Source organism: Paroedura picta, chromosome 3 (genome assembly GCF_049243985.1).
Source record: "Paroedura picta isolate Pp20150507F chromosome 3, Ppicta_v3.0, whole genome shotgun sequence".
NCBI lineage: Eukaryota > Metazoa > Chordata > Lepidosauria > Squamata > Gekkonidae > Paroedura > Paroedura picta.
This window is the reverse complement of record NC_135371.1, coordinates 8,653,311-8,667,414: the sequence shown is the minus strand read 5'-3', so window position 1 is coordinate 8,667,414 and position 14,104 is coordinate 8,653,311. Positions and strand designations below refer to the sequence as shown.

The 14,104-nt window shown below is 48.2% G+C and overlaps 1 protein-coding gene across 1 annotated transcript in view; it reads left to right on the top strand.

The window, feature by feature from the left end:
• LOC143834275 (carnitine O-acetyltransferase-like) overlaps window positions 1-14,104 on the top strand; it is a 52,780-nt gene that overhangs the window by 22,203 nt on the left and 16,473 nt on the right. The window contains 7 exon segments of the mRNA XM_077330950.1: window positions 2,381-2,434; window positions 7,047-7,192; window positions 7,195-7,211; window positions 9,904-10,078; window positions 11,767-11,945; window positions 12,066-12,166; window positions 13,254-13,373. Coding sequence (XP_077187065.1) covers window positions 2,381-2,434; window positions 7,047-7,192; window positions 7,195-7,211; window positions 9,904-10,078; window positions 11,767-11,945; window positions 12,066-12,166; window positions 13,254-13,373 — 792 coding nt within the window.

The following is a 14,104-nucleotide window of genomic DNA, read 5'->3' as shown; positions in this document are numbered from 1 at the left end:
AAAGAGCATTTTTAATGCTTCTGTAAGTTTTCCAACATAGTTATTATACCAGATAACCACACTGCATAAGCCCTTTCCCATCTGGGCAATCAAGGTTCTTCTTAATGGATCTAGACTGAGGGTGAAGGAATGAGAATAACTGGGGTTTTTTTATATCCCACTTTTCACTTCCCAAAGGAGTGCAAAAGCAGCTTACAAACACTTTCCCTTCTCTCCCCACAACAGGCACCCTGTGAGGTAGGTGGGGCTGAGAGAGCTTTGAGAGAACTGCTCTGTAAGAACAGCTCTAAAAGAACTATGACTAGTCCAAGGTCACCCAGCTGGCTGCACGTGGAGGAGTGGGAAATCAAACCCGTTTCTCCAAATTAATCACTCCACCCCACTGGCTCATAAGTATTTTGGGTGGAACCACTTCAGGGTGTCGTCAATGTAGAAAGAATCTACTGTTTTTCTAAACTAGAACACAGTGTACACAAAAATTTAGAAACTGACCCATTTATAGCTGAGTGAAAGTGTCAGTGCAGTGTACGGTAGTCATGAGCATTCTTAGGAAAAGGACTGAGAATAAAACGGCCGATATTGTAATGTCCCTATTTAGATATTTGGTGTGGCCTCATTTGGAAAGTTATGCCATTGCCTTTCTCTGTGTACTAACCTTGGACTTTTTGGTGGCCCTCCCATCCAAGCATTACCTAGGGCAGACCCTCCTTCGCTTTGGAGATTTGATGATATCCGGCTAGTCTGGGCTTACCCGGGTTAGGGTGAAATAGTTCTCTGGGGCCCCCTTCAGAATGGAGGCTGCGGCAGCTACCCCGTAACGATTTCCCTTGAGAGAAGCAGTCCTCTGAAGACAGAGAAACAAGAACAAAGCGTGTCTGTTATAAAGCAGCACGTTGACTGCTAAATCATAGGTTTGTATTGAGACTTTAAAATCTCTCTTGCAATCATCTCTGCAGATAATCAGCCCTCTGACCGAAGAGAAGTCAGAAGTTCTTTGGCCCACCTAGATAAGTAAATGTCTAATTGTGGGGACCCCACAAGGATAGTCGATAGGGATGAGATAACTCTTCCCAGACAGCCACCCTCTGTGTCCAGTTCCGAAGACAGGAGCACAGCCATTGAAGTGCTGTCCCCCGAATTCCAGCCCCGGCAAGGTGGTGGGCCAACAACTCATGGTTGACTACGTCGAACGCCGATGACAGAGAGTAGTACGAGTATGACAGATCCACCTCGATCCAGCTGGTGCTGGAGGATGTCACTTAGAGGAGGGCAGGGTGTGGTTCTGGTTGGCAGCAGGGGATAGGACCTGCAATAATGGCTTTGAACTATGTGTAGAACGGTACTAGCTAGACAGCATAAAAAGATTTGTCACAGTGAGTAGTTCAGCAGTGGAATTAGCTTCCTAAGAAGGTGGTGAGCTCCTCCTCAATTGTGGTCTTTAAGCAGTGGCTGGAGGGATACTTATGGATGTTTTAGGCTAATCCTGCATTGAGCAGGGGGTTGGACTAGATGCCCTGCATGGCCCCTTTCAACTCTATGATTCTATGAAGATGGTACATGAAATCTGTCTCCCGGAAAGCTTTCAAAGTTGCATAATGTCTCTGGTAGATGTTGACATTGTTGTGGTGACACTGCCCATGCTCTGTGAATTATTGGAATAACATAATTGAAAAACCGAGGGAAACACGGGGATTAATGCATGCTTATTAAACCATGTTGGCTTCCTGTAAAATATCAAGGAATTCTTTTAAGCTTTACTAATGCTTCTAGACTAATGTTTCCCCGGTAATAGAAACAGAATTTGATGTAAGGCGAGCAAAACTGGTTAGAGAAAGTCAAAGAAGTTTGTTATTATGCGACTTACTGTATTTCATAAAGGTAATTATACATTTTTATTTGATCTCTTGTGGACTTTTGTCATTAATTAAATTGAAGAAGAGTTGTTTTTATACTCTGCTTTTCTCTACCAGGAGGAGTCTCATAGCGGCTTACAATCGCCTTTCCCCCCTCTCCCCCACAACAGACACCCTATGAGGTAGATGGGCCTGTGAGGGACCTGATGCTATGGCTCTGTGAGAACAGTACTACCAAGGCTGTGATGAGCTCAATATCACTCAGCTGGCTGCATGTGGAGGAGCAGGGAATCAAACCCAGCTCACCCAATCAGAAGCTGACCCTCTTAACCACTACACCAAGCTGGATTAAGTCTATAAATTGTATATTATTATTAAAATAAAATTTATTTTTAAAAATAAAAAACCCTATTAACATTACCAAGCGTGTACTCCAGAGCTAGGATAAAGTAGTAGAATGAAGACTACTGTTTGGAGAACTTTCTTTGGATTTAATAGGATTTCTCCCCCCATTTCCCTCCATGTAGGTTTGCAGCAAAGCTCATTGCTGGTGTGTTGGATTTCAAGGCCAAGATTGACCAGTGAGTATCCTTGACGATGTGTCCAACAACTCAGTTAAATTTAAAGTTGTATACATAGATTTGTCCTGTTTGTCACAATAGGGGAATGTACAAGTAACCCTGGTTGGGGCCAGGACCAAAAAGGTCATGGCCCTGTTTGAGGCTAAACATATTTATTTATATTTATTTATTTATTTATTTATTTTTAATAATTGGATTTATATACTGCCGTTCGCCAAAAGGTCTCACGGCGGTTCACAATAAAATATAAAATCAAAGTAAAATCACATAAAAACCCATTATTACAATAAAAGATGGCATTCTATTCTATAACTTTCCCCGCTTGTTCAGAGAGAGGTCGGGCGTTAATCCTGTAAGAGAGAGGAGAGAAAGACTGGCCGATATGTATCTAGGGCCAGAAATTACCAACTTGTTTGCATTGTAATGGAAACTTTGCTCTGCTAAAGACACAATTTTTTCTGCTAGATAAGTCAGAACATAGATCCATGGGGCAAGCACATGGATCTTGAAGGCCATATCTCGTTGCTTTAGCAGAATAGGGCAATCCAGATCCTTATGCCGTTTATATTTATTATAATCAGCATCAACAATTCGTACCCAAACATTGTAGGTTTCGTTTTCTGCCTTGATCCAGTTAGTGTTTCCAGAAACAAAGGGGACTCTGAGATACTTAATGCTGCAAGGCCATATTTAGATATCAACAGATGTTGCAATTGTAAATATTGCCATAAAACAGAAATTGAGAAGTCTTATCTAGACCACAGCTGAGAAAATGGCAAAAACTCACCATTATAGTCTATCATTTGGCCTGGTGTTAGGATCCCTTGTTGGTCTGAGCTTTTTATATCTGGCTTGGACCGGAATGTTGCTTTATTATGTAAACACTAGTAAAATAAGCCCATTGTATAAAGGATACAATGGGCTCTAGGAGGTGGGGGCCAGAGCAAGGGACGGAAGGCGACCTTAAAAAGGAGGCGGGCGGCGGCTCCTCGACGGCTCCTCAGTGGGTTGGTCTCCTCGGCGTGCTCGGCTGCGGCGGCTCGTCAGCGGCAGCTCCACGGTTCTTGCAAGCCGCTCGTCGTCGTGGCTCCTTCTCGGCGGGGCGTGGCGCTGGGAGGCGAGTTAATGCCGCGGCAGAGCGAGTCCTCGGCGTCGCGGCAAAGGTCCCTCCGCCAATCGCGGGCCGGCCACGGCCGTTCGCTGGGCGGGCGGCGCCGGCGATCGCGGCGCCGCTTCCTCGAGTAATGGAGGCTCTTCCGGTGGGCCGAATCACGTCACCGGCGTCGATGGCGTTGGCGCTGTTTCCGGTGCAGGTCAGCTGGGTTGTTTATTTCTGGCAGGGGCTTTCTTTATTTTATTTTATTTTGATTTTAGTATTTCCTTTGTTAACTGGCAGGGGCTTCCTTTATTTCTGTGGCAGCGGCCTGATGCGGCGAGAGGCGCTTTGCGCCTCTCGCCGCGTCAGGCCACCGGGCAGGGAATCCCCAGCAGGCGCGCTCCGCGCGTTTGCTGGGGGTTCCCTCGGGCGACAGGCTGACGTGTCAGGGCGGGAGCCACTGGCAGGGGCTTCCTTTATTTTATTTTTTTTCCTTTGTAAACTGGCAGGGGCTTCCTTTATTTCTGTGGCAGCGGCCTGATGCGGCGAGAGGCGCTTTGCGCCTCTCACCGCGTCAGGCCGCCGGGCAGGGAATCCCCAGCAGCCGCGCTCCGCGCGACTGCTGGGGGTTCCCTCGGGCGACAGGCTGACGTGTCAGGGCGGGAGCCACTGGCAGGGGCTTCCTTTATTTTATTTTTTTTCCTTTGTAAACTGGCAGGGGCTTCCTTTATTTCTGTGGCAGCGGCCTGATGCGGCGAGAGGCGCTTTGCGCCTCACCGCGTCAGGCCGCCGGGCAGGGAATCCCCAGCAGCCGCGCTCCGCGCGACTGCTGGGGGTTCCCTCGGGCGACAGGCTGACGTGTCAGGGCGGGAGCCACTGGCAGGGGCTTCCTTTATTTTATTTTTTTTCCTTTGTAAACTGGCAGGGGCTTCCTTTATTTCTGTGGCAGCGGCCTGATGCGGCGAGAGGCGCTTTGCGCCTCTCACCGTGTCAGGCCGCCGGGCAGGGAATCCCCAGCAGCCGCGCTCCGCGCGACTGCTGGGGGTTCCCTCGGGCGACAGGCTGACGCGGCGAGAGGCGCTTTGCGCCTCTCGCGGCGTCAGGACGGGAGCCACTGGCAGGGGCTTCCTGTATTTTATTTCATTTTTATTTTATTTCCTTTGTTAACTGGCAGGGGTTTCCTTTATTTCTGTGGCAGCGGCCTGACGCAGCGAGAGGCGCTTCGCGCCTCTCGCCGTGTCAGGGCGGGAGCAACTGGCACGGGCTTCCTCATGCGGCGGGCTGGCGCAGCGAGAGGCGCTTTGCGCCTCTCGCCGCATCAGGCTGGGAGCAACTGCGAGCCGCGCTGTGCGCGGCTCGCAGTTGCTGGGAATCAGAGGGACCAATCGGCAGGCGCTTCGCGCCTGCCAATTGGTCCCTCTGATTGTCTGTCATGAGGAAGGGTCCAATCCGGACCCTTCCTCATCCCGGACACATCCCGCCCCAGGAGGGCTTACTGCTTTATTTAGTCCGTGGCGCCCGCGGCGCCACGGGCGGTGTACAGATGAATCAAATTGATTTTGTTGTAACACGCTGTGGTTCTCTAGTTGCAGATATTTCAAGAGGCATGGGGTCCACTCTAGCATAAGTAGATTCTAAAGTATTCCCCTTAGAAAGGGGCCCAGAGAAGAAACCTTCAAGAAAGCCCAAAATGGATAGTCCTGCTGCAAAGAGCAAGCCCAATAATTAGTACAAGTTAATTTTTATTTATTTAGATTTTTATACCATCCTTCCATACGGCTCTGGGCCGTTTATGCAAAACATCATAGAATAGTTACATGGAACATTATAACAATATGGCAAATAACAATCATAACATAACATGACAACCAGAACAGTATTTTAACAGAACATTGACAAATCCCTGGTCAGATTGTTCAGTCATGGAAGGGGATGTCTGGGGGGGCGGGGCATCAGCAGATGTTTTGAGTCGGCCGGCTTCAATCAGTTTTGCAGGCTCTGCGGAACTGTGGAAGTTCGGGTAGGGCCCTGATAAATTCCGGGAGCTCGTTCCACCAGATGGAGGCCAGGACCGAGACAGCTGTGGCCCTTGCTGACAAGTATGCCTAAGGTTCTAAACTAATATCGGGGAAACCAGATCCCCCTTCATGAAATGGAAGTTGCATTCTTTCCAAAGAGCTCCGAGGCAGTGAGGAACCCCACATACATTTCTGAAACAAAGTATTAATCTTATGAATATATCTGCAAGGTATACAGAAAGGAATTGTGTGTCATAAAATATAAATATTTCTAGGTATAATATCCATTTTGAGTGTATTTGCTTTGCCCCATAAAGTTGAGTTTAAAGTTGCCCATCTGTCCAAGCGGAAAGACCTGTCAGCAATTAGCGTGTTAAAATTTAGCGTAATCGTATGTGTAGTATCTCTAGGAATCAGTATTCCAAGATAAATCACGGCACCCGGAAATCACCAAAAATGTCCAAAGGCAACTACACTTAGTGTTATGTTGTCTCCTAGTGGTATGACTTCAGATTTTGCACAGTGAACTGAACAGCCTGACAAGTCTCCAAAGGTATTAATCATACTTATTAATGCAGGAATGGAAGACTGAGGCTCTGAAACAAATAATATATATATTTTGAATGACATTTGTATACCGCCCCGCCCAGCAAGCCGGTTTGGAGTGGTTTCTGTGTTCCAAACATTAGTACCATAATTAAAATAAAATTCATTTGACTAAAACCTATAAAAATCGTCAACAGTCAACGAGGAGCCAGTCAAGCAGCTGTCAGCTAACGGTATTTCTTGTGGTGCTGTCAAGACCCTGCCGGCATAAAAGATCTTCTGAGTGAAGAATAAATTTAAATCCCAAGGAGTTAACGTTCAAGGCCATGAATATTATTATTTTGTCTAACCATGTTTGAGCCCAGCGGCATCTTTAAGATCCACGCTGTTTTATTCAAGGTATAAACGTTGATGTGAGGAAGGGTGCTTGCATGAATATTATGAACATGAATACATGAACAATCCTTGTGTTGCTTCCCAGCAGGTTGGTGGTATGAGGGAACTTTTCGGACCGTGTGGGGCTAAGGGTTCTTGTCACCTCCTTGTGGGGCATGGATGTCTTCCAAAAACTGGCGCTCCGGGAAAGGACAGACCGGAGCAGGGTTAAATGCCCTAGAGCAGGGGTAGTCAACCTGTGGTCCTCCAGATGTCCATGGACTGCAATTCCCACGAGCCCCTGCCAGCGTTTGCTGGCAGGGGCTCCTGGGAATTGCAGTCCATGGACATCTGGAGGACCACAGGTTGACTACCCCTGCTCTAGAGCAGCCATTTTCTCCAGGGGAAATGATCTCTCTCATCTGGAGGTGAGCTGTAATGCCACGACCTCTCCCCTGCAAATCTCAAAAAAAAATTCCCAACGGAGAATGACTCACGCTAGACTCAACACCAGCAGCCTTGAGATTAAGATTTGAAGGCCATTGGCTCACTTTCCCGGTTTCCCCCCTCATGCCAGCCAGACCCTCTTGGTGGAATATTCCCGGGGCTACCCTCTATGCATGGACCAGTATTCCCGCATCTTCGCCTCGTGCCGCCTTCCAGGACCAAAACACGATTCTGTCTTGCTGCCTCCGCCGGGCCGGAGACCAGCCACGTACATCACGTCGTCCGCAACTTCCAGGTAATTCTCCTTCCTCCGAACCCGTGAGAGCCACAGATGTCCGTGTCCCTGAATCGAAATGGTCTGGCTCTTTGTAACAGTGAAGAGGCCTGGTCAAAATAGACTCTGTGTGTGGGGAGAAATGGCCTCGGAGAATTCTGCACGTTACCTCAGGGCCCCGAACGTTATTTTCTGCATGGTGATCTGGTATCTCCAGTTAAAAGGGTCATGGTTGGGGAAAGAAACGTGCCAGAATCCTGCGCAGTCAGAATGGGCAGGCTGGACTAAATTGATCCCTGAGTCGAAATCAAAGTATTTATTCTTTTGAAGTTCTTCATATCCTGGGACTGGGTGTACCATTTCCTCCAGGGCTGCCGGGAAGCCTGGAGAACAGTTCTCTGTCCTCTTAACAGAGGCTTAATGTGAAGAAATGGGCCGTTGAATCTTTTCAGGGCACGGAAGTCAGTTATGGCATTCAGCCTCTATTAAAGAGACAGTTATTCCCTCCTGGTAGTTGGTAGCCCTGATTTTCCCATTGGGGATGGAAGATCGCTTGCCCCTGGCTCTATTTATTATTTATTATTTACTATTTGTAAGAGCCTCTTGTGGCGCAGAGTGGTAAGGCAGCAGACATGCAGTCTGAAAGCTCTGCCCACGAGGCTGGGAGTTCAATCCCAGCAGCCAGCTCAAGGTGGACTCAGCCTTCCATCCTTCCGAGGTCGGTAAAATGAGTACCCAGCTTGATTGCTGGGGGGTAAACGGTAATGACTGGGAAGGCACTGGCAAACCACCCCGTATTGAGTCTGCCAGGAAAACGCTAGAGGGGCATCACCCCAAGGGTCAGACATGACTCGGTGCTTGCACAGGGGATACTAGTTTTCTCAAGCGGAGTGACATCACACTTGGGTTTTTCCCAGAACTGCTGTAACCACCATTGTTCTGAAGGCACTCCTCCATAGCATGCCCTGACTCTTGACCGTTTTCCAACCTAAATCTGGGACTCACATGGATATAGGACCATCATCTGGTCTACATCCTTGGATTAGTTTCATTCGTCCTTGGCAGAACCACTGCTTGTTCTAGAGTCCCCAGTGTGGTACCTGGGGGTGCCATGATACACACTGAGAGCCAGCTTGGTGCAGTGGTTAAGCATAGCAGCCTCTAATCTGGAGAATGGAATTTGCTTCCCCACTCCTCCGTGCATGCAGCCAGCTGGGTGACCTTTGGCCAGTCACAGTTCTCACAGAGCTCTCTCAGCCCCACTTAACTCTTAGGGTGTCTGTGGTGGGGAGAAGAAGGGCAGACAGTTATAATTTGAGTCCTTCAGGTAGTAAAAAACAGGGGGGGGGGTGTTACAAAAAAACAGCTCTTCTTTCCTGGTACCCGGAAAGTGTATTTAGAAAGTGAGTGGAGCAAAGCTGGGCATTTGCTCAACAAGGTTTCTGATTAGCTGTAGGAGGATCGATTGACTTTTTAAAAAAATGGAACTTTGCCAGCAACGGCCACCACAGCACAAGCGTTTTCACTGTGTGACCTGAGGTAAGGTGTGGCAGCCATTTTGTGACTGCCTCCACCACCTCTGGCAGCCATTTTGTGGCTGGCTCTGCCTCCCAAGGCAGCCATTTTGTGGCTGTGCCCACCACTCAGTGCCAGAATTCCAGAGGTGCCCACTGGCTCAAAAAGGTTGTGGATCCTTGTTCTGAAGCATTTTTGGCTGTGGCACCTAGATTGCGAAGCAGCTTCCTAGCTTATGCCAGGAGAGCTCCTACATTGATCCCATTTTGAAAGCTAGCCAGAGCCAAGCTCCTGAGGTAGACTTGAAAAGCCCAGTAGCTATGATAATGTGATAAGTTATTTTAGTTTTATCTATATGTTTATCTTTTGTCTGCATTTATATGCAAGGAAGACAATCCTGGATGTCAGATGACCCTTCCCTCAAAGGCCATATACAAAAATTTTCTTACTGAACTTTTTTTTTAAATAATTATATTTATATACCGCCCTCCCCGAGGGCCCAGGGCAGTTTACAGAAAACAGGAAAGGATACAATTAACATATGGTAACAGGCAACAGTAATAATATTATAACAATAATAACTTGAACCATGAGTAAAGATGGGCTGTGGATGTTTTAATAAAATTAAATGATAAAGTGCCAGTGAATTTATGACAACCTTTTGTTTCTCCTAGTCTTCCTTTCCATTAAACGGGATAATTCGTAATCTGCCTTGAATCCCTTAGGGGAGAAAAGTGGAATACAAGTGAACAAATTGACCAATAGCCATCTGAACTGGTACGTTCATTTTGTAATGAGAAGAACAGAAGACCTGGCTTTTTTTATACCCCACTTTTCACTACCTGGAAGGAGCCCCAGAGCCGCTTACAAACACCTTTCCCCTCCACTCCTCAAAACAAACACTCTAAGAGGCGGGTGGAGATCAGAGAGCTCTAAGAGAACTGCTTTGCAAGAACTTCTCGCAGAGAACTATGGCTAAGGTCATAGTGGAGGAGGAGTGGGGAATCAAACCCGGCTCTCCAGATTAGAGGCCGCCACTCTTAACCACGTGGCCACGCTGGAAGTGGTCTCCAAGGAATTGTATACCCAACCCTTCTAGGGCATTGTGGGCTAACATCAGCACCTTAAATCATGCCCAGAATAGAGCAACGTCCTGTCATGAACCGATATATCCCTCATGTCTACACTCCTCTACCAGTTTTTCCAGCTTGAAGTTTATAACAGTGACGGGACGCCTCTCACAGTTGACCAGCTTCACTCGCAGCTTCACCGGATCCGTGGGCAGTCGTGGAAGACGGATAAGGAGCCCCTAGGGGTGCTGACCAGCGACCACCGACACACGTGGGGGCAAGCCTACACCACGCTCATGAGAGGTACATCTCGAGGAGGAAGGGGCTGGACCAGGGGTAGTCAAACTGCGGCCCTCCAGATGTCCATGGACTACAATTCCCAGAAGCCCCTGCCAGCATTTGCTGGCAGGGGCTTCTGGGAATTGTAGTCCATGGACATCTGGAGGGCCGCAGTTTGACTACCCCTGGGCTGGACTAACGGTTATGTTAAATATGTGGTGGGAGCAGGTCAGGGGATAGTATTTAGCACGCCAAAGGTGCCAGGTTCAATCCCCGGCCACTCCAGGTAAAGGAATAAATATCAGGGATGTGAAAGGTCTTCCTGCCTAAGAACTTGGAGAGCTGCTGCCGGTCTGAATAGACAATATTAACTTTGACAGACCAAAGGTCTGATTCGTGTGTATATAGCAGATTCACATGTGTGCTGATGCCCTTGTTGTCTTAACGGTTTTCTGTCTTGCCCTCCAAGCCGAGTACCACATCTTACCTTTTTTACTGGAGCCCTCTGGAACATCACAGAACAATGCGCAAGTTTTTGCATTCTCCGTAAGTCCCCATTGGACTGGATGCTCAATTAAATTTGAAAGCACGAGGAAGGAGAAGGGAGAGCAGATAGAAAGATGGTGGAATGAGCTGGTGGAATGCGCTCCCGTAATAGCTAAGGGCCCTGCCGGAATTGTCAGCCTTCCGCAGCGCCTGCAAGACGGAGCTCTTCTGCCAGGTGTACGGTTGAGGATCCCCCACAGTGTTGTCAGATATGGCACTTCTCTGCCAGTGGTGGAAGGCTTGGTGTCTGGCGGGACAAGAAGGGAGGATATTGGGATAACCAGAGGGTTATTTATCACCTGCCGCCTTATAGTTGCTATAAAGAATGATTTTATGGGGTTTTATTGTATTTTATTCTTTTATTGTTGTTAACCACCAGGAGCCCACTGGGAGAGTGGTGGTACATACATTGAAGAATGAATGAATGAATGAATGAATGAATGAATGAATGAATGAATGAATGAATGAATGTATGTTCATGGAATGATGGAAAAAGCTGCTTCCTGCAGCTGCCCTGTGGCTGCTTTGTAGACATAATACTTCAATGTGGTGAACTCGTGCATCTGAACACCAATATCTAGGTTAAGAATAGGCTACAGAATTGGCCCAGGCTGGCCCAATCTGATCAGATCTTGGAAGCTAGGAAGGGTCAGCCCTGGTTTGTACTGAGATGGGAGACTGACAAGGTAGAAGAAGATTGCTAAGCAGAGACAGGCAGTGGCAAACCACATCTGGAACTCTCTTGCCTTGAAAATCCTGTGGAGTTGCCATTAGTTGGTTGTAATTTAGCAGCACTGGTCTCCACCATCACACAAAATATGGTTTGAAGAGCATTTGCAAACCACGGTTTGCATTAACCATGGTTTGGTGTTGCATCAGCAGTAAGCACACCTTGATTGGGGCGGAAGGCCACGGCTCTGGTTAGAGAGTCTCCTTCCTTTTTATGTGTAGCTCTTTCTCCATAGAATCTCTGAGGACAAGACTGAGCTTGACAAGCTAACCCGTAGATTTTAAACTCAGGCTTAAGCATGATAACTGGACCTGACCAGTGTAGGGAGCTGAACTGTCCTGCTTTCCCTCTTTAGGCATCCTCAAAATGATCTGCCAATAACGTGTAAGCGTTCTCTCCATTGCACAACTGTGGCTCTTGTGTTCTCCACCTGCAGACAAACTAAACCGGGAGTCGGCACGGGCCATCCAGCGTAGCCTCTTCACCGTCTGCCTGGACGCCCCTGTTCTGAAGGTGTCGGATACCCGTGCAGGAAGCCGTCTTGCGGCCCAGATGTTACACGGAGGCGGCAGCTACTCCAATAGTGGCAATCGCTGGTTTGACAAGACTCTGCAGGTGAAGACGGAGTCGGGGTTGGAGTGGGTGGGTGGGTGGGAGGGTTCCGCTTCTAGAAGCAAGACGTCCGTTTATCTCTTACTTTCTATTCACATAATTTGGCCTTTTCTTTCCCCTCAGTTCATTGTCGGAGAAGATGGCTCTTGTGGAGTGCTTTATGAGCAAGCCATGGCTGAAGGCCCTCCGATTGCCACAATCATCGACCACGTCCTCGACTACTGGTAATGCCTCCCCCTCCTTATAAAGGAAAAGTGGGAGGGGCTTCGGGGACTGGGGCCCCGTGGAGGTGTGAAGGGCGCAGCTTGATGTGAAAGATGTACTGAGGAGGAAGGAGAGGCATTCTGCTTTATGGCAAGTGCTTGAGATTGCTTAAAATGTTGTGTTTTTGTGCATTCTGGCATGCTGGATGAACACTTGTCGGAGATACTTAGGCTGATCCTGCGTTGAGCAGGGGGTTGGGCTAGATGGTCTCTGTGGCCACCTTCCAAATTTATGATTCTGCGCTAGTTGATTTAGTTAACCAGAGAAACTCGAGAACAGGAAGAGAGGAGTTGGAGGTTTGTATTGGGAGGGGAGAACCAGAGAAAATTGCCCTGCCCCTTCTTTTCTGGGAGATTCTCTACTGGATCCAAGACAATATAAGCAAAATGATTTATCAGAACTAATAAAGGGTTGTGATGGGATAAAGAGACCTGAAAAGATTCCCTGCCTGTTCACCTGGAGGTGCCCTTGCCACGGGCACCCCAGGAGGCTGTCCAGAAGAAACCCCAAAGTTTTGTTCAGACACCTTTGATTCTTGTGTGTATGTAAAATTTGAATGTTTTATTTATTTATTTATTTATTACATTTATATGCCACTCTCCCCTGAGGCTATTATAGGCTATTTATTTATTACATTTATATACCACTCTCCCCTAAAGCTATTATAGAATAGATTTTAATTGCTATTAACTTTTGAGATCTATACAGGGATTTTGTCTATTACACAAATGTGTAATCCACCCTGAGTGTTCAAAGGCAGGGTGAAATATAAATCCCCCCTCCAAGAAAACCTCTTGCATATACTATGCAACTTTCTGTGTAGCTCCAACCTGCTCTCTTTTTTAGTGGGGTGGGATGTCCTTTATTTAAATGACGGGGTAAGGAGAAAAGAGGTGGGAGGAGGGTCATGCTTTCTGCTTTGAGATGGTGAAAAGGGGTGCCAGATATATACAGAGAAAGCCATGTCGGCCTTTCCTGCTCTTGACTCTTCTGCCCCCTTTATGTGAATCTAATGAATCTGTTTCTTCTCCCTCCTTCCAATCTCAGCAAAGATCCTGATCCAGTTCGTGCTCCGTTGATCCCTCTACCTTTGCCCAAAAAACTCTACTTCTACTTCACTCCAGAAATCATACGCGACATTGAACATGCCAAGCAAAACCTAGACATGTAAGTGAGTCTGTGCTTGCCAGAATGACCATTAGCCCTTTATTTTGAGTCTAGCCAAACTGGATTTCCCCCCACACACACACTGTGCTTGTCCTGCATGGACGTTTCTGTACCGAAATCACATTGTGGCACTCCCAAAGCCTTCAGGGACCTGGGAAACTGCCCCAGTGAGAGTGGAAATGTGGCCGTTCGTCCCGACCAAGCTCAGAAAAAAGAAAGCATCTCCCTGTTTTCCAAGACTTTCTGCAATCCAAAAGAACTGCAGATCTGGGGCAAGGTCCCACACCATTTTATCTTACAGTCTCTCTGCTGTGTGTTTAACTGCGCAGTCTGGAATATATCCTAGAGAACTCCCTGCAAAGCATAGATATCCAGTGGGTTATTCCTCAAGAGATGTTCATATACAAAAGATTACTATAAAAGTACTATAAAACAGTGGTCCCCAACCTGCGGGCCGCGGCCCGGCGCCGGGCCGCAAAGGCCATGGCGCCGGGCCGCGGCTCCCTCTCCCCGCCCCCCCCCACCCCCACAGTAAAAAACTTCCCAGGCCGCAAGCCTGCGGCCCGGGAAGCGACTTACTGCGGGAGGGCGGGGAGAAGGAATCAGGGCCGGGCCGCGCCCGTGCAGGCCGCGCCCTCTCGGCCCGATCCACGGGCGCGGCCCGCGGGTGTGGCCCGATCCGCGGGCGCGGCCGGGCGCGGCTCGCGGGTGCGGCCGGCGGGCGCGGCCGG